This window comes from Heliangelus exortis, chromosome 5 (genome assembly GCF_036169615.1).
Source record: "Heliangelus exortis chromosome 5, bHelExo1.hap1, whole genome shotgun sequence".
Taxonomy (NCBI): Eukaryota; Metazoa; Chordata; class Aves; order Apodiformes; family Trochilidae; genus Heliangelus; species Heliangelus exortis.
The window spans coordinates 829,433-847,992 of NC_092426.1; the positions used below are offsets into that span (position 1 = coordinate 829,433).

Genomic DNA, 18,560 nt, shown 5'->3' on the forward strand with positions numbered 1-18,560 from the left:
ATGTTGTCAGTCCTCTCCAAGTGATGCATTTGAGTCACATTTCCTTGGCAGTCACTGGTGTGACTGTGAACTTTATGGTGTGTCAGTGAAAAACCTGCAACTCCTTGTGCCTGTGCTTGCAAGAGCCATGTACAGAAGCTGGTGAAATTGTTCCATAGCCATAAAGTGTATCTTCAAACTCAAGATTAATTGGTTCTTTCTCAGCAGCAGAAGCTGTCTAACATAAGTCAAAATAAATACTACCTTGGAATTCACAGTTTTACATAAAACAACATTGACCACTTTGCTGCAGTTAGGATATCAGCACATTCAGATAAATACCTTATATTTATGTTTCAGTAGCAAGGATGTTTCTATAACATACCCACAAGTAGCAGAGTATTTAGGTGAAGGTTGCCTATAGAAGGAGACAAAATATAGCATTTTTTTTAAATAGACATTTAAAATGTAAAGTATGTACAAACTGGTACTTCATGGTGAGAGGTTCTGCCTGCTTCCAGCAGCTATTTGACATTTGGTGTGCCAAAGGGTTAAAATAATTCCTAGAACTGGCAAAAGCAATCAAGTTGCAGACACTTCTTTGATTTCCCATAAAATCTAGCCAAAGCTGATAACTGGTTTTATTTGCTCTTATAAAAGTCTTGGAGGGGGGTGAGGGCAAAATAAACCCTGTTACCTAATGCTTCCCTGGGCCCTCTACTCAACTTGTTTTTTAAAAAGGTTCTTATTGTTTTTCCATTAATTTGTTAGCTGTCACTTAATACTGGCTGGCATTTCCAGCAATCTGAGGAAATGTTAAAAATAAATGAAAAGCAAAATAAGTAAAAAATCTGACAGGAAACAAACATACTGAAAAGGAAGTCTGATTTTTTTTTTTTTTTTTCCCCTGGCTATGAGCTTGTGTGGTGAACAAATTGAGAGGAATAAAAGGTGTGAATGGTATCTTCATCACCTCATTCTGTTCAGGAAGAAATACTTTGTGCCATTCAAATTGGCACCTCAGACAAAGTGCTTCCTAGTTGCTGCCAGAAGCATTTTGCTGTCACCTGGCAAACCAGCCCTGACAGCTTTCTGGTTGGCCTGAGACAGCCCCCTAACCCCCAGGCTTTGTGCCCCCCCTCCCATCAGTTAAACATCCAATTAATTAGTGGCAATGCAAATATCTGTGCTGGGCAGGTGCAGGACACCTGAGCAGCTCAGGCTCTCAGACATTCAGAGGAAAGTGAGGATTGCATTTTGTTGGTTTGCTTTCTCCCCACAAAGGCTGTCAGTTCACTTGCATTAATACTAAGGCTTTTCTCTCTCTTTTTATGTTTTTTTTTTTTTCCTTTTTTCCCCTTTCTCCCTGCTGCCTCCTCAGTAATCTCTGTGGGCAGCAGCCACCAGAGAGCACCTTGGTCCCAGGGAAGCATTTTCACTCTGCCCTGCTGCTCAGCAAGATGTTTCAGGTTCAGCACAACATCAGTTCTGTGCAGCAGGGAGCCTTGGGGAACCAGGAGCCTGTGGAACACAGGACCTCTACACATATTCAGCAGAAGTATTACACAAATCCATGTTGTCTGCCAATTAACTGTAAGCCAGCAGACACTGGCTCTTGGTTGTCAATTTTTGTGCTGGAACTGAGTAACACAAAAGCTCTATTTAAAGCCTAAATCCTGTAATCAATAAATGATGCTGATGATGATCATGAACATTTTTTTTATACAAAAAGACATGTAATTCTATTCAGATTAAATCCTACTGCCATATCTGTAAGGGGAGACATTAAGAAAGGATTTTTTGAGGGCAAAACTCTTTGCTAGCCTGATTCTAAAGTGCAGTAGGTGGAACTGAAATCACCCAGCAAAGCAGGAGTGTTGCCTGCAGACTTTCTGATGCCTGTGGAGCTACCTGAGCTTGTCTCTCAGTGCTAGGCTTGCAGGTCTCTAGTTCATGAATTATCATATAGATAAGGGGAAAAGAAACAGGCTGCAGCAGGGAGAATTAGGTATTAGGGAGAAAAATTCTCACAGTGGGGGTGGTCAAACACTGGAGCAGGGCTCAGGGGGGTTATGGGCTCCTTGTCCCTGGAGATGCTCAGAATCTGGCTGTGTGAAGCCCTGGGCAGGACCAGGGGGCTGCCATGGGCTCCTTCTGCCTGAAACTGTCCTGTGGTTCTGTGAAATAATGGGTATCTTTTATAACATTAACAGTGTGGTACTGCCAGAAGGACTGAACAAGTTAATTCAGCTACAGTGCTTTAACATTCAGCAAAGTGACAGGATGAAAGTGTCCAGAAAACTGAAGAGTTAAGAATAAACACTTTCTGTTCAGCAATGCCAGACTGTGGGGTTGCTGTGAGTGTGTGCTGGATCTCAGACTGCCAGGTTGGAAGGGACATCAAGCAGCATCTGGCTCAACCTTTCTTGGCAAAAGCATGGCCCAGAACCCTGTACAGCTGAGCCTTAAATGTGTCCAGCATGGGGGATGAATCTCTAAGGCTGAGGTAACCTGTAACTTTTGCTATTGAAACTTTAATGAGCATTAGGACTGTTCTTGTCTCCTTGGTCTCTTCTCAAGGTTAGAAGTACTTTGGTTTAATGCTTTTTGAGGTAAGCATTAAGGATCTCTAATCCTCAGGTGATGACATTACAAGCAGTCAGCACTGGCCTGGTCTTACACCTTGGTTTAATCCTGGTGCTCTAAATCTGGTGGCTCTCTTCAGAAATGAAGTCCTGACATGATTTTCCTGCAGCATAGCCTGGGTGTGTGAGGTGGTTTGAGTGTGTGTGCCAAGGGGAGCCCCAGCAGGGCCTTGGGGTAGCTGGTGCAGCAGAAAAGGCCATGGCAGGGGCTCCCCTGGGACCTTCCCAAGCCACAGGCAGCCCAGTGATGCTGAACAAGTGGCTGAGGAGAGAGCTCTGTCTCCTTTACCTTGTAAAAAAAAAAATTTAAAAAGAAAAGATAAGGTGCACTATTTTGTAAGGTGCTAAAAACCTCCATAAAAGTTGTGTAAAAACTGTAAAAGTTGCTATAGGAACCTGTGTGTGTTCCTGTGTGGTTCTGGAGCTGGAGTGACTGCCTTGCTAACCTGGCTGAAAAGCCACATTTCTAAAATCTTGGAGGGCTGGGTATCTGCTCTGAGGTGCCTGCCAGGGAGGGAGAGGGGGCTCCTGTGCCTATGGTCTCTGGAGGAACCAGATCTCGTTGTGTCTGTTGGCAGCAGCTGGGTTTGTGTATCCTGCAATGATGAACGTGTCCTGCAAACACAACTCGGGATGCTCCAGGATTTCTGCCAGCAGGTTTATTTCTCTCATTATGGAGTCTTCATTGGTGATCCCTCTGAAGCTCCTGTAACAATTAACTTCATATCAAGTTTGTTTTAAAATCAAGTTTTCCCACAGCCTAGGAATGCCTCCCTCTGATTTATTTAGCCATGTTTTCAAGTGGGTGCTACCTGTGTTCTCAAGCACATAATAGTTTTTCCTTAATATTGTCAGTGATGTCAAACAGTTCCCAGCTATACAGAGCAGTCTGTATTTTGAGGTGCTGTTATATCTCACATTTACAGATGCAGCATTTCCCTAAGTAAGGCAGTAACCATGATTACCTGGACATCCCAATCTTATAAAGCAGGCAGGACTTAAAAAAAAATTTTTAACAGTTCCTCAAAATGAAGTTTTACTGTTTGTTGGCTCTTAGAACTTGGTGTGCCCAAACTGAAAACCTCATTTACAGTTTTTAATAGAACAAAGTTAAAATGTTTCTTACCTACTATAAACAATAGTAGAAGGCCATTCTTCAATGATGATGTCAGAGTCAAAGGGGTGAGGAGGCTCCTCCTGCAGCACTTCAGGCAGGTAGTATGCTACTGTCACTGACTGTGTCATCTCTGACTGAGACTCATTTGTATGGACTATGGTCACAATGGGTATTGTTATCCCCAAGTACAGTCCTGAGGAGACAGACATGGCTTTTAGAAAATATACAAGGAGGTCTACATCATGTGCTTGAGTTGATGCTGAACTGATACTGAAAAGTGCACAGTGAGTACCACAGAGCTTCATTCTACAAGAAGTTCAGCAGGATGTTTTAGGCTGGTGTATTCTGAGTGGAAGCAGCATTTTATTATGCCTTGTAGTTTTTGTGTGTGCAGGTTTAGATTATATATATACATATATACACACAAGTGCAGGTGTGTGTGTACATGTCTAATATGTGGTGTTTGGTGAGCTCTCCTGTCCATGCAGGGTAAGGAGCTTGACTTTCCTCCTCTTTATCATTTAAACTGATCTAGGATCATAATTTAAATACTTGGGAACAAAGAATGTAGGCAGGGTAAGGGGGGGCTGCACTGTGGACTCCTTGAGGATTTGCTTTTATCAAAGGTGTTGCTGTATTTTTTGCAGTCCTATAGGAAAAGGTTGACTGTTTTGATTGTGCAGATGACTAGATTTGGGAAATCTGCTTCTGCACACAGTTTGAAAACAAAACTGTACTGTTCTGGAGCCAAAATTACTTTTAAGCCATGGCAATGTGTAAAAAAAAGGGGGAAAGCAGGGAAAATACCTGATTAAGGTGGTCAATATTTATAGTTTCTTGGAACAAAAATGGAAAGGTGACATGATTAGGACATAGGTGCTATTGCAGGACAAAGCAAGGGGCATTGGATTAAACTGGGCTGGAAAGTTGGTGCACATTTTCTATGCAGACATAAGCACTATCAAGGATGTGTAGGCTTGCCATTGTTTTCAAATATTTGAGTTAAACCTGGATTATCTTTCTGAAGAATATGCTTCAACCACACTAATCTTTGGTGTCCATTCAGGGAGGCACCAGTTGAGTATCATGAACTAAAATGAAGGAGGCAAAACATGATGGTCTCTCTTGGCATTACACTCTGAACAGGTCCTTAGAATCCATGGTTTCAGTGCTGCTGTGAAAACCTAACCACTAAGATTATGTAGCAAAAGCCTAATTTATAGCTGGCAGCTTAAAACCAGGCAGAGTCAGTGACAGTGACAGCTGCTGTAGTGGTCTCAGTGCCCTTGGAACCTGGGGTCACCCCCTTTAGATGTTCTCATGTGTGCAGAGGCAGCAGCACTTGGGTTTAGACCCTGCTGGGAAGGCTCTGCTACAGGAAAATGTCCAGACAGAGAGGGTGAACTGTCTGAAATCAGCTAATCAGGGCATCTCTCAAGTCAGGAGGAGCTAGTGCAGTGTTTTAACTTGAGGGTAGAATTGTGGTACCAATTACCTGAGGAGTTCTGCTCACAAATGTACCTCATAAGCTTCATGAATCCAAGGCATATGCTCTGTTCATACTGTTTTTCCTTCATTTTTATGCAAGCCCACTTGGCTTTTCCATACTGACGTTTTTCATAAAGCAGATCTCCAAGCTGCAGGCATAGGAACAGAACAAGTTTGTATTTTAAAAAAAACTCAAACAGCTGAAATTCAAACAATATTTCAGTTCTTTACTTACAACAGAAAGAAATCAGCTTCTCTAGGTTCACAGCCAGGAGACTGGCAAGCAGGAGGAATGATCTGAATTCTGTGCCAGCTAAACCTTGGGCACATACTGTTTAATTCTTAGTTCACGTGTGCTTCAATGATCTTGAAAAGAACACTTAAGTTTCAGTCCTTCCTCTTATTCAAGAAGGAATATGCTGCTGGTCTTGGACCAGAATTTATTTCAGCAGACTTCTAGGTAGCTGTCCTTTAGCAGAAGGAACTGGCATCTTTTGGACTTGCAGTATAAAATATTTATTTGCAATTAACCTTATTTTTTTAGTCTACTGTTATTACAGTAGTAATGAGGAATAAATGCATTTAAATACAACATAAAAAGTCAGGAGTCCCAGACTGTTTAGTTGAAAGAAACTCGGACAAACTGTGATATTTATGGATTTGAATCACACAGATTTAAAAGAAATGTGACAAGGATTCTTTATATGTGGTTAGTAAAGACTTTCTTGATTCATCATGTATTTAAGGTTGCCACTAGTTTGCACATTTCCTGTATATATATATAAACATTTTGCTGAACATGAATTTCAAGTTGTCATTAGAAGATAAAGTGGTTTTGATAGGATGGATTTTTAAGTTGCTGCATTGCTTGATCACGACCTCTGATACAAGAGACTTTTAGTTTTAAATTCAGATACTAATACCTTCCTAGCACTCTTTCCTAAGATTGTATTAACACTATGGTGCAAAGCAGCAGGTACATTGATTTAAGTGAGGACAATGGTTATTTTATGACAAATGTCAAAATTTGAGGGGTTTGTATGAAATTAGTTATAAAATGTCACAAAGAGTGTAATTCCTGGCCTCCTCCTGACATTCCTGCTAGTTTCTACCTTTACAAAAAAGAAAGCTTAAAACCAAAATGTAATTATCCTAGCTCTGCACTTAGGATGTTACAAATCCTAACTGGCTAAACCAGATTTATAAAGAAACATGGTTTTGGGAGCAGTGACAGCAGTGTCAGAGTCCCCAGGGCAGGTCCCGGGTACCTTTTCCTTGCGGTGGATGAGGGTGAAGGGGATGCTCTGTCTCTCCTGGGGACTGTTGTTCCTGGTCAGCTGCTGGATTGGCTCGGCCATGTCTGCAGCAAAAGAAGACATTGCCAATTTTAGCTTTGAAGCTGTAGAAAAAGAGTAAAATGTGTTTCGTTCTTGCTCTGGGTTAAACTTCAGGCAACTCTGTAGCGAGCTGAGGTAAAAGGGGATTTGGGGTCTTAACTAATTGGGTAATGTTTGTTTTTAATGCAAGCTCTGACAGGAGGAGAGGGGTTTGCAATAAAAGGCAAACAACTGTTGTCTTTAAGAGGTAGAAGAGAGCATGAGCTTTGGTTTGTAGCTCCAGAAGGAGACTGCCCAGGACAGGCCCAGGGAGCAGCCTGTCACCTGCTCTGCTGCCTTGGGGTGCAGCAATGGCATTGATCAGCTGGAGGTGGTTTGGGTTTGGTGAAAAGGACCTGAGGTGCTCAGGCTGGAGGGGAGAAAGTGAGGGTGGGGTGTGGAGGGGGATAGAAGTGCAGAAACTATAGGAGAGGGAGGAGAAAAGTGTCCTGTTAAGTTACAGACAAGTAAGATGCAGAAATCTGAAATTTTTTAATGCATACTCCACTGGAGAACTTCTCCTATGACATGTAATTGTTTAACAAGGAAATTATAGCATAGATTTCTGTTAATGGGATTGCTTTTTGTTGCACAGCAGCTTTAGAGGTGCCTACTGTCTGCTCAGATGCTGTGTACCCCAAGTGAGAGGGTGTATTTCAGCTTGGAAGGGGACAAGGACTGTTGTTTGGGGGTGACTATTAACAAGCTACCAAACTGACATGCATTTCACATAAAGGTGGGGGCAGAGCATAGCAAGTGTTAGTGTTCCCTAAGTCAGGATTTCAGAGCAATTCAATGTTCTCAGGCAGTCAGAGTCACCTCAGAGCATTAGGAAGGCAGAGATGGAACATTCCAGCTTTATTTGGCTAAAGGGACACTCTGCTTTGCATCCCTCCCAGGTTTGCTGTGTCTGGGGGCCTGCCCATCCTCAGAGGAAGGGCTGGGAGCACAGCCTGACATTTCTGCTCTGAACTCACAGGTTTTGGTGGCTGGTCACTGTGTCATGCTAGGAGCTGGCTCTTGTTGAAGAACTCAGGCACCCAAATGTACACTTAGCAACACTGAAATGGAACTGAAATGTGCTGTGATTTATTATTATTATTATTATTATTATTATTATTATTATTATTATTATTATTATTATTATTATTATTATTATTATTATTATTATTATTATTATTATACGATTCTCCCATTTTGAAAGAAATTAAACCTCAAACCTATCCTCTGTTTCTAGGTGCAATGACAATAGCAATCACCCAGTCTGTATTAATTTTAAAATTCCCAGCCAAACTCTAATGGAAGAAGGAACAAATATATTATACTGGCATATAGTACACTAGCCTCTTCTAGTGCTTCTGTTCTCTTGCAGTTTTGTAATTCAAATCTGGTTGGATTAGGTGTATTTGCAACTATGACATCAATTCTAGCTCATGAATAAACTCTGCTTATAAGCTGATCCCTATCAGACAGGCTTGGAAACTGGATACAAGGTTAGTCTTGGGCACAGAGTGCTTCTCTTCCAGAGGAGTTAGTCCCTTGCCTTTCAGGAAGCATTAGTGTGCTTTGATAGTGGATTAGAAACTTCATTTTTATGGAGTGTTTGAAAACCAGGCTGTGAATTTCTGCCATACTCCCTTGTGGTATGTGTGCAAGAAAAGGGGTGATGATGTTTCACCTGCAGTAACAGCTCTGCTCTTGGGTGTTTGAAGTGCCTCAGTATCTTAGCTGGGAAGGGCAGGAGGATGGGGAAAAGAGTGCTATTACCTGTGTTTCAGAGAGGAGGAGAATTAAGAAGCAGGAGAATTAATTTGGCATAGGTCCCCTAGTAAATCTGTAGCTGAGGTGGGAATCAAAGCTCTGTCTCCTCACACCCAGTGCAGGGGTTTGAGCTTTGAGGCTGTTTGTAATAGCAAAGACCCTTTTAATAAAGGGGAAGAGCTATACCTCATTTAATTTTAAACAAACAAACCAAAACACATTTAGAATGTAAGCAATAGCATGTAAAATTGGTCTTTTGGAGACTTAGAGAAAGATGAAAGTAGATTAGACTTCAGTGCAGAATTTCCTACAGGGTACTAAAGAATTAGGAAACATTTAGGACTTTAAAAAAAGCCAACTCCATTTTAAATATTCCTTGATTGATAAATGCATTTGTTTGTTTGTTTTCCATCTTGCTGCACAGGATAGGGATTACAACTAACTGAAGTCCTTTCAGGAGTGCTATTCTCCAATCTATTAATCCATGGCAGTAGAACATTTGGATTATAACTATATTAACCTGGAAATACTTAGATTATACTGCCCAAATCCAAGTGAGCTGCCTGGCATGTGAGCTGTGAGTCCCAGCTTGCAAACCTGACACTGGGGTGACAAAGCAAGGCAAGATGAGCTGCAGGTAAAGGCTTGGGTCACTTAAATTTCAAAACTGTGATTGCTGTTGCTACTCTGGGTAAGCATTGTGAAAGAGGGATTTACACTGATAAGGCACGTTTGACAAGACTTGTGCGTAGCAGCAAGAGTGAGCAGTATTTAATCTGCCTGGTTTAATCTGTGTCTGATGAGACCTGAGTGTCCCTGAAGTGGGAGGCACTTCTCAGCTGTCCTGCACGCACAACTCTGTCATTCTGGAGCAGAGGAGACAGCCCTTGTCATGCTGGGAACCAAAACCTGCAGGATGAGACCAGCAGACACAGGCACTGGAGCAGGGAGCAGCTCTGGGAGGTGCCCAGGAGCACCAGTTGTGAAGCAGGCTGGGTTCTGGGCTGGCCCAGGAGCACCAGTTGTGAAGCAGGCTGGGTTCTGGGCTGGCCCAGGAGCACCAGTTGTGAAGCAGGCTGGGTTCTGGGCTGGGCTTCAGCATGGGCATGGCCCATGGAGCCAGTCTGTGGTCCCTCCCTGCAAGCTTCCCTCAACCCACAGATGATGGGGTTTGAGCAAGCTGGGCTGGTGGGAGGTGTCCCTGCCCACTCAGGGCTGTGGAGCTGGGTGATCTTTAAGGTCCCTCCCAAGCCAAGCCATGGTGAGATGGTGTGTTCTGGCTGCCCAGCAGAGCTTGGCTGCCCCTCACAAGAGGGACATTGGGACTGAGAGAAACCACCTGCAATTGAGGTTGGAGTCTGAGCTGGAGCCTGGGTGCCAGACCTCAGAGCACCCAGGGACAACTTCATGCTTTAGCAAGTAGGTGGTCCTGAGAGGCAGTGACTTTTCCTGAGCCTGATATTGAGTGTTCTGGTGTTGGAATCAGATCTGAGACCTTTTAAGTAACTGCTGTCACATGTTTTCCTTCTACTGGGAGTAGATAGAGTTTTAAAGCCAAGAAATTTAGATTATACTGTCCTGCATCTTTAACTTTCTTTAACCTTCTTGTTGCAGGGTCAGTCAGTCTGTATAAGACGCTGTTGACAGTGATAAATTAATACAACAGCCAAATAAATATCTATTGTTCACATCTCACAAAACCTTACATTTTCACCAGGATTACAGTGCTCCTGTTACCCACTAAAGGTGCTAACAAAAGCTACAAAGCAGCTCATCTTTTTGGAAGGTACTTTGTCAGCCCAGAACAAGCCATGTGTCAGAGCTTGTGGCTGTTCAGAGCAGTTGATGAGAGGGGTGGTGATGTTCTTACTTTCAGGCTTTACCTCAGAAGACATAAGTCCTGTTGTTAATGTCTCAAGTACTCTGTCTACCAGGCTGGCAGTTAATAGTCAGCCAGGGAAAGTTTCTGTATTTTCTTACACTTTGGCTCCAGTGCTGGGGCATACTAACCATGTATACTAACCAGGAGATGCAGTCTCTGCCTACAGACAGGGAGAAAGTTATCTGTGTTTCTTCTGTGGTTCCCTGAGGCTGAAGTACACTTTAGCTGAGTGGGTAATAATCATCAATATTAACAGTTCATCTGAGATTTGAATGGACCATGTACACTCATCTGCCAACTCTTTTGGGCTGTTCTAGTTGAGATGGAGGCTGCTCTTGATGTGTAGCCCTAAGAGTAGAAATATTCTCAGTGAAATCAATGGAAAAGTAAAAGCTGTAGGCTTTCTTTTTTGTAACTTTTAAGAAATGAAAACTGCTGTAATAGAAAAAAAGCATGTCAGAAGAGGACAACATCTGTAGAAAATACCTTCTGTTTAGATTGTTGTAACATTACCTTAGCACTCTAAAGTAAGCCCTTTATGATACAGTAACTAAAATGTGGTACAATGCTACTTCTAACTTATTTCCTGGACTTGATATCCTGCCTAAGAAATCTTAGTGAAACAGGGCACTGAAATTGCTGTGTTTCAGGATATCATGTGGTTTTGAGGGAAGGAATCTTGGTTTTAGCTACCCGAAGCTCCTCTTCAGGAGGAACATACCAGCCCTGGTCTCACAGGAATCCCCAGACACCCCTGGGGGCATGCCAGGGAATTCTGCTCTTTTACTGCCTGACAGGGCATCATTTTCCACTATTAAAACAGAGGGGTAAGATGAGACTTCTAGAGGTGACTTGAAAAGGAGGTTGTACCCTCTTTGCTGTGCTGGAGTATAGAAGAAGTTTTTAAATATGCCGTTTAATTTTGGTAATGTCTAGCACAGCCTGTTCAAGGTTCTGCTGCTTCCTGTCCTCTGAGAAGGTGTTGATCTGAAGAGCAGAGTCGGTAAAGATTCCTCTGCTGTTCTTTGCAGGACAGTGCAGATGAGTTAAAAGTTTCTGAATGAGCTGTTTGCAGCTGCTCTCCCCTGCTTGTTATTCTTCCTATTGTTATTTCCCGATCTGTTGTTCTTTCAGATTCCTCAGCCTCGCTTAAAATCGGAAATAAACAATTTCTTAATCAGATAAGCCTGGGAGGCTTACGGTTGAAAAGCAAAGCCCAGCAAACCCTGGGACAGTCTGTCAGGATCTCGGGTACCTCTTGGATAGGGACTGCCAGGGGAGATTGTTCAGGGGAGTGCTTTTGCACGTAGGCAATTTAACTTTTAATTAAGACTGAAAATTCCCATCAGTCTTTATTTTATACTTTTCACTATAAACAGATCAACCCACTACTTCTACAGCCACTTTTCTTAAGTTAGAAAAACCCTTCCGAGTCCCCCTGTGCCGAGCTCTCTCCCCGGCTCCTCCCTGTGTGCTCGGAGCTCCCTAGGAGCTGGGGGGGGTTTATGGCAATGCCCCATCTGTGCCGGGCTGGGGGGGTCAGAGGGTCCCCCTGCTCCTCCCGGCCCTGCCCCACACCTCTCCGGGGCTCAGGGGGTGCCAGCCCCCGGGGTCCCTCCGCAGGAGGCTCCTTTGCAGGTGCCGGACTCGGGGTCGGGAGCTCGGGGAGGTGCCGAGAGGAGGGACCCCCTGCACCCGGAGGTCAGGGATAACCGGGAAGGTTCAGGTCCGTGTTTCAGCTGGGAAATCCCGCCTGGCTAATCCCCCCCGCGGGGCTGGAAGCGGCTGTGGCTGCCGCCGCCCGCCCGGCTCTTACCCCTGGGCACGTCCACCTGGTGCCCCCTGCCCACGCTCTGCCAGTAGCTCAGGAGCCTCTCCTGCTCCTCGTCCTCCATCCGCTCCGTCTCCTCCTCCAGGCTGCTCCCGTTGCTGTTGTACGCCGAGTCCGGGCCCTCCTCCCCCAGACCCTCCAGATCCTCCAGGGTGATCGCGGCCGGGGCTCCCGGCTCCGCGCCGCTCATGCGGCATCCGCCCGTCTCCATCCCGCCCAACCGAACCGAGCCGAACCGAACCGGGCTGCTGGCTGGGCTGGGCTGGGCTGGGCAGGACTGCCTGCCTGCCTGCTGCCGCTTTATGAAGGGCTGTCGCCCTGCCCAGGGATTTGAGGGCGGGGGGGTTGGAGCCCTGGCACACGCAGGGGCCGCCCCCGCCTTGCCCTGCCCTGCCCGCCCAGTGCCGGGACACTGCTGGGACACCGAACCGGAGCCCGAACCTGAGAGCTGCAGGGAGAGCTCATCGGCTGCTGCTCGGCTCCTTCAGCCGGTGTGAAGGGTCCAAGCAGTGTAGATCTGGTAAAAGTTTGTAGGTTAGTATATTTTTTTCACTAGGAAGTCATGCTCTCTTCCCTACCGATTCTCTTCATCATCCTTCCACACACACACTCTTCAGATCCCATTAGTCTTTCTCTTTTTTTTGTGACTTGTTTTGTTTTTTAAACACTAAGTATTGGCTGGCTACTGTGAGAAAGATGTTAGGAGTTTAAGATCCTGTGCTGAAGAAGCACCTGCACAGATTGCTGTGTGTGTCTAACTGGATCTTGGTGTGTGATGTGTTTAGTGATTGCATACACAAGGCTAACTTTGATAGAATACTGAAGATGTGTCATGATTTGTGTCTAGGCACTGCCATTGCTCATATAGTAAAGTACCTGATTGTTTCTGCAGATGAACAAAAATTATCTTTGTTGTATTTGTTGGTGTCCCCCCCCATTTCTCCCGGTTTGTTTCTGTCTTAAAACCTCCACAGTAAAAGTGTAAAAATATTCTCAGTGAAATCAATGGAAAAGTAAAAGCTGTAGGCTTTCTTTTTTGTAACTTTTAAGAAATGAAAACTGCTGTAATAGAAAAAAACCCATATGTCAGAAGAGGACAAACTCTTGTGTCTTTTTTGGTGAGCAGCTCCTAGGGAAGAACAGTGTATGGGCAATGAGCAGCAGATTCCCAGAGAGTGGGCAGACTGTCAGGTGTCTGAAGGAGTTAATATAAACTTGGCAACAAAACTTTCAGAAGTGCCAAGATCATCACCAGGCTGATCAGTATTGCTTTGGGAGAAGTGTAAGGTTGGCTTAAGAACATTGTACCCTGCCATTTCCCTGCTACTTTGTTTGCAACACTGGAAAGGTAGAAAGCTTCCAGAAAATAGCACTTTTCTCCCTCTTGGCTAGAGTTTGTTTGTCCTGTCTCCAAAGTTCTAGAGGGCAAATAACTAAAGCACTTGTCATAGCTCCAAATGCCTCTTGTAGTTGCTTTCCCTGTCATAAACCCACATTTTTTCCCTATTAATAATCGTCCTCCTTCCCTTCTTTCAGAGACTATGCTGTGACCTAAGAGGCTGCATCAAATGTTACAATGATCTGTTCCCACTCTGTGTGCAAACTTCATGTGATCCGTGTGCCTGAAAAGCTTCTCTGTGGTCACTAAAAGGGTATCTGTGAGGTGCACCATGAGACACCCTCGTGGGGCTGGCAGCTGTCTGGTCACTACTGAGTTCCCTGGGTACTTTCTCTTTTGGTGGAGTCTCAAGACACTTTCACTTAGCCTGGAGTTATGGTTGGCAGAGATGAATGATGGATTGTTCCTGGGACTTCTTCCTGGGAGTTGCTTTCAGGGGTATTAGGCTATTGCACTTTGGCTTCTTGAGGCAGCACACTTTGTGACACCCAGACCTTTCAAGTTTCAGTCCTAAAGCAAAGCAATGGATGCTCTGGATCTTCATTTAACCTTCCCTGGGGCTGCTCTTCCCCGGGGCTGTAGATGGCCCTGGTTGCTTTAATGCCTTCCAGCAGGGTGAGGTTGCTGTGCCCCAGCACAGTGATCACAGCTCCTCCTCCATGGTACATACACCCTCTGAGCTGCCCGTCCAGCTCTAGGTGCTGGGGCCAGAGCTTGCAGGAACTCTCCACTTTCCCATGCTTGTCTTCCTTTGCTCCCTTTGTTGAGAAATCTGAAAACCTGGAGCAGAGAGCAGGAGCAGTGTGTGATGTCCACACCAGGAATCTGGATTTGTGCTCTGGAGCTGCCTGTGTCATTTCCCCAGCCCTGGCTCCCGTGGTCCTTGGCTGACACCGAGCAGTGTTGGTGGGGCACATCAACCTTCCCCCAGCTCTGGGTGCCACAGTACCTCACCAACACACCACACAGCTCAAACGTTTATGTGTGGGAGGCTTTCTTTGGCAAGGAGTGCTTGGAGATCTGCAGGAAAATAATTGGAGCTTTTGTTTTTGTCGTGCCAAGAGAAAACAGATTAATAGAAGTTTTCTGTGGGGTGTAACAGTTGTTTGCCCTGCTGGTTCTGCTTGTCATACACAGGGCAGCCCTCAGCCAGAGCTGTAGCTCCAAGCACAGGTCCTAAGCTGATCTAAGGTGGAAGGTTCAAAAAACCAGTGTGATTTGCTCAGAAAGGTCCCTTGTGCAGCAAAACCTCTCTGGGCTTGGCAAGTTCAGTGCAGTATGGGATAACTTTACTAGTTGCCTTATACACTGGTACTAAATCTGTCAGCTTTTTGAAGTCAGCAAGCTAGAGAAAGCCGTGAATCTTATTCAGCAATTAATTTAAACTAATTAAAAGCAGGTCTGCTTTTAAGTGGGTAGCATATTGCTGAAATGTTTTGGAAAGACTGAGGAGACTTTCCAGAAGTATTAGCCTTTTAATTAAAAATAGAGGTACAGAGGCAAGATAAATCTAATCACTCTGAGCAGCACTTGTTTCTCTGTCTCTTCTAAGTAGGTTATGTTTACTGCTCCCTGGTAGTTCTGAAGCTCCAGGTGACTGGATCCTGCTGGCTTTCATAATGGTTTTCCTTGGTTTGTTTTGCAGAAGATGATTAAATTGGACAGAGATGTACATTGAGCAAACAGTGACAATATGATTTTCTTGCATGTTATAAACTAGGTCAAGGGATGAAACATTAAAGTACACGTAATGGAAATTTGGTTTTGAAAAAAAAAAAAAAAGCTGTGCAACAAGTGTGGGAAATAATAAACCAGTGCTGAAATATTGTATTTCTGTGGGCATTGCTTTTGAATGAAGGCATCAATTTTTTTTCTAGAGAAACATATTTGTGTTCAGACTGCCTCCATTTGCACTATTAGAGACACTTTGTGCTTGGTCTTCAGCATTTCAAATGTCCTCTGTCCAACTGTTTAGAATTTGATGGGAAAGTGCTTTTTCAGTGATATCCCATTGAAATAGAAGGCACTGAGTTATCCCGTGCATGCTCAATGGTTTTTGGTTTATTTTTCCTTGATCTCTCTTTTTATTAGCAGGCACACATGTTTCTGTCTCTGTCCTTTTAAAGTCACTTGTCAGGTACACACCAGATTTAAAAACAACACAACAATAGCAAACAGTTTGGTAAAAGACAAAGTTTTGAATTTTAAACTCCTAAAATGTTACCAAAAATGAGAAATCCATTTCTTGTGTATTTAGACTTCCAGGTGGCTTGGTGACTGCTTTTGGTTGTATTTTAAGAAAAGGTCATCGGGTTTCCTTTTCTCTATTTATTTTATTTTATTTCCTCCGGAAATTCCTAACAGTATTGTAGTTTCCCATCGGCGTTTGCTTGTTGTTAGTGGTGTTGGTGGTTTATTTGGTCTCATTAATCCATTAGTCTTAATTAGAAGGAATGCTTTGGGATGGAGCTGTGCTTTGCTGTGCCTGGGGAGCTGCAGGAGGCAGTCACCAGGCTCCCTCTAGGTAAGGCAGAGCTGGGGAGGGGGCTTGGAGGTGCCTGGGGACATTTGGGCACAGGTGGGCTTCCAGACATCACTTCCCCCAGAGACACAGAGCAAGTGATGCTCCTCAGCACCATCCTTTGGAGCTGCTGCTCCTCAGCACCATCCCTTGGAGCTGCTGCTCCTCAGCACCATCCTTTGGAGCTGCTGCTCCTCAGCACCATCCCTTGGAGCTGCTGCTCCTCAGCACCATCCCTTGGAGCTGCTGCTCCTCAGCACCATCCTTTGGAGCTGCTGCTCCTCAGCACCATCCCTTGGAGCTGCTGCTCCTCAGCACCATCCTTTGGAGCTTCTGCTCCTCAGCACCATCCTTTGGAGCTGCTCCTGCAGGAATCACCCCTCTCCCCTCCAGCCGGGTTCCCTTCTGAGCTGGGTTCCTCTGAGCAAAACCCCAATCCAGAAAGGCCCAGAGTAGGGCAGAGGAACAACCCAAGATGCACCAGAGCATTCAGAATTTAGGGTTTGTTTTTATTCTTTCAGCCTTTGTCTGCTGTAATCTGCTTAGCCTCCTGTGACTGCAGCTCGCTGGTTTTGAAAGACCTGCGGGCACGGAGCAGGCAGCGTGGAAATTCCCCAGCACATTGTTGCCTGAGTTTGGCTGGTGCTTTTCCCAAGTGTTTGTTCACCCTTCCAAAGTCCTCTTTGCATTTTTGAGTCTTGGGAGGATTAGTGCTGCTGTAGGTGGGGATGACAATTATTCCCACCATGTTCCTCAGGACTAGCCAAGCAGGCACTGTAAGCAGAGTAAGAGGCTCAAGGAGTACTAAATGATAAAAATAATCAAAGGAAGCAGAGAGAAGTTAAACTGAGCTGCCCCTACATTGAGAAGGGATAAGGAGAGTGTGGGTGTTAATACTATCTGTGCATCCTAAGAGGCTCCAAAAGCCCAGCAGCCACTAAATGTGTGAAGAAATGCAGCATTGTGACGTGGTGTGTGATCACGCAGTGCACTTTTCCAGCTGATGCTCTTTCCCTGCTGGGGCATTTTATCTTCACAAGACCTCCTCAGATCAGTACTGCTTGAGGCCTGAAAGTCAGACCTGCTTTTATTGGTTCAGCTGGACCTGCTTTTCAGTGAGCTGAGAGAACAGCAATAAAGGGATTAGGCATTTGTTATGCTATAGCCTTCTTAGAACAGCTCAGCTGAACAGGTGGGTGTTAAAATGCCCAGAAAACTTGGGAAACACTGTATGTGTGTGAGCAGCTAGCAGGAACTCTCTGCTGTCAGCCTATGTCATGACTGCTGTTGGAGAAGCTTGTTATCATGCACTAAGATGTTGTTGGTGCTACTAGCCAGCTGGGCCAGCAGATTGTAAGTAATTTTTGTAGAATAAATCTGATTACTCCAATTAATACAGAGTTAGCGCTCATGCAAAATTAAGTCCATGAAAAAAAAAAAAAAAATAGATCCTGACCACCTAAGGCTGAGAAACAAAGAGTAAAAACAAGATTAAGATGAATTAGTGCAGGTCAGTTCCCTTGTTTCACTGGTGTGGAAAGCAGGTACATGTGATGTACAAAAACAAATTTTCTTCTGGCGGAGGTTCCAAAGGAAACGGGGCTCGCTGCTCCTCCCTCTGCCTCCCAGCCCTCCCACACACAGCTTTCTAACCTGTTGGCCAGTCTGCCCCTTCTGCTAATTTAGACTTCTCAAAGAGGAATGCAAGTTTTCCTGAAGCTGGAAAAGCTGCTGAAGTTCAGGTTAGCAGGAAGAGGGGGAGCTGCAGCACAAGCTGCCTGTCCCCTTCCCTTTCCCCTCTCTCTCTGCACTTGTGTGGTTACTAAAGCACAGTGTATATTTCCACTTCTCAGTTACTTGATGGATATGGGGTTATCCTGGGGACAGGTGGGATTTTTTTATCTATAGGATGGAGGGCACAAATCCTCATGGAACCAAGTTGTAAAAATTTCTAGGAAAAAAATCTAAAAATTAACATAGAAGCATCCTGATAGTAGAGAAGCTTATGTTGAGGCAGAGCATCAGGCACACCTGGCACAGCTGTGTTTCAAATAAAATAGAATCACAGACTGGTTTGGGTGGGAAGGGACCTTTCCAGGCCATCTGATCCAACTCCCTGCAGTGAGCAGGGACATCTCCAACCAGAAAAGGGTGCTCAGAGCCTCGTCCAACCTGGCCTTGAATGTTACCAGAGATGGGGCATCTACCACCTCTCTGGCCTCTTGTGTTCTGTTGTGTAAGATCTGTAAACAATAGAAATACTTTAAAGGCCTAAATATACATCCCTTTTTCTCTCCTGTAAACTTCTGTGTTTTGTTTGCAGGTGCTGGAAACGTTTGCTGGACGTCTGATTAAAATTGGAGCTTTAATTAGGAGGGACATTCCCAGCCTGACAAAGTACCAGATAATTCTAGCAAGAGATCAATATAGAAAAAACCCATCCTCACAAAATCCGGTAATTTCCTTTATTTATTTCACATTATTAAAGTAGTGAATAAATAGTAATACTCCATAGTGTACAAAGCTTCCTGATAGATTGAGTTAGATGTTCTTTGTGACAT

The 18,560-nt window shown here is 44.5% G+C and overlaps 2 protein-coding genes across 3 annotated transcripts in view; one reads left to right on the top strand and one right to left on the bottom strand.

Moving 5' to 3' along the window:
• Window positions 1-18,560, top strand: part of FANCM (FA complementation group M) — a 61,528-nt gene that overhangs the window by 5,826 nt on the left and 37,142 nt on the right. For both annotated transcript variants that reach the window (XM_071745077.1, XM_071745078.1), the window contains exon 5: window positions 18,323-18,454. In XM_071745077.1, the coding sequence (XP_071601178.1) occupies window positions 18,323-18,454 (132 nt within the window). The remainder of the gene's footprint in view (window positions 1-18,322; window positions 18,455-18,560) is intronic.
• Window positions 3,074-12,330, bottom strand: LOC139796744 (heme-binding protein 2-like). The gene is made up of 5 exons (XM_071745084.1): window positions 12,065-12,330; window positions 6,498-6,589; window positions 5,237-5,378; window positions 3,751-3,934; window positions 3,074-3,330 (listed from the first exon to the last, which is right to left on the bottom strand). Exons 1-5 carry the CDS (start codon window positions 12,288-12,290, stop codon window positions 3,159-3,161), a joined length of 816 nt encoding a protein of 271 aa, XP_071601185.1. The 5' UTR covers window positions 12,291-12,330; the 3' UTR covers window positions 3,074-3,158.

What these genes read in the sequence shown, in the direction of transcription:
- LOC139796744 (XM_071745084.1), bottom strand. Translation starts at nt 12,290, where the DNA reads ATGGAGACGGGCGGATGCCGCATGAGCGGCGCGGAGCCGGGAGCCCCG. An exon ending in TCATCCACCGCAAGGAAAAG is followed by an intron (nt 5,379 to 6,497) that starts GTACCCGGGACC and finishes CTATGCCTGCAG; the next exon opens with CTTGGAGATCTGCTTTATGA. An exon ending in TTGTGAGCAGAACTCCTCAG is followed by an intron (nt 3,935 to 5,236) that starts GTAATTGGTACC and finishes CTGTCTCCTCAG; the next exon opens with GACTGTACTTGGGGATAACA.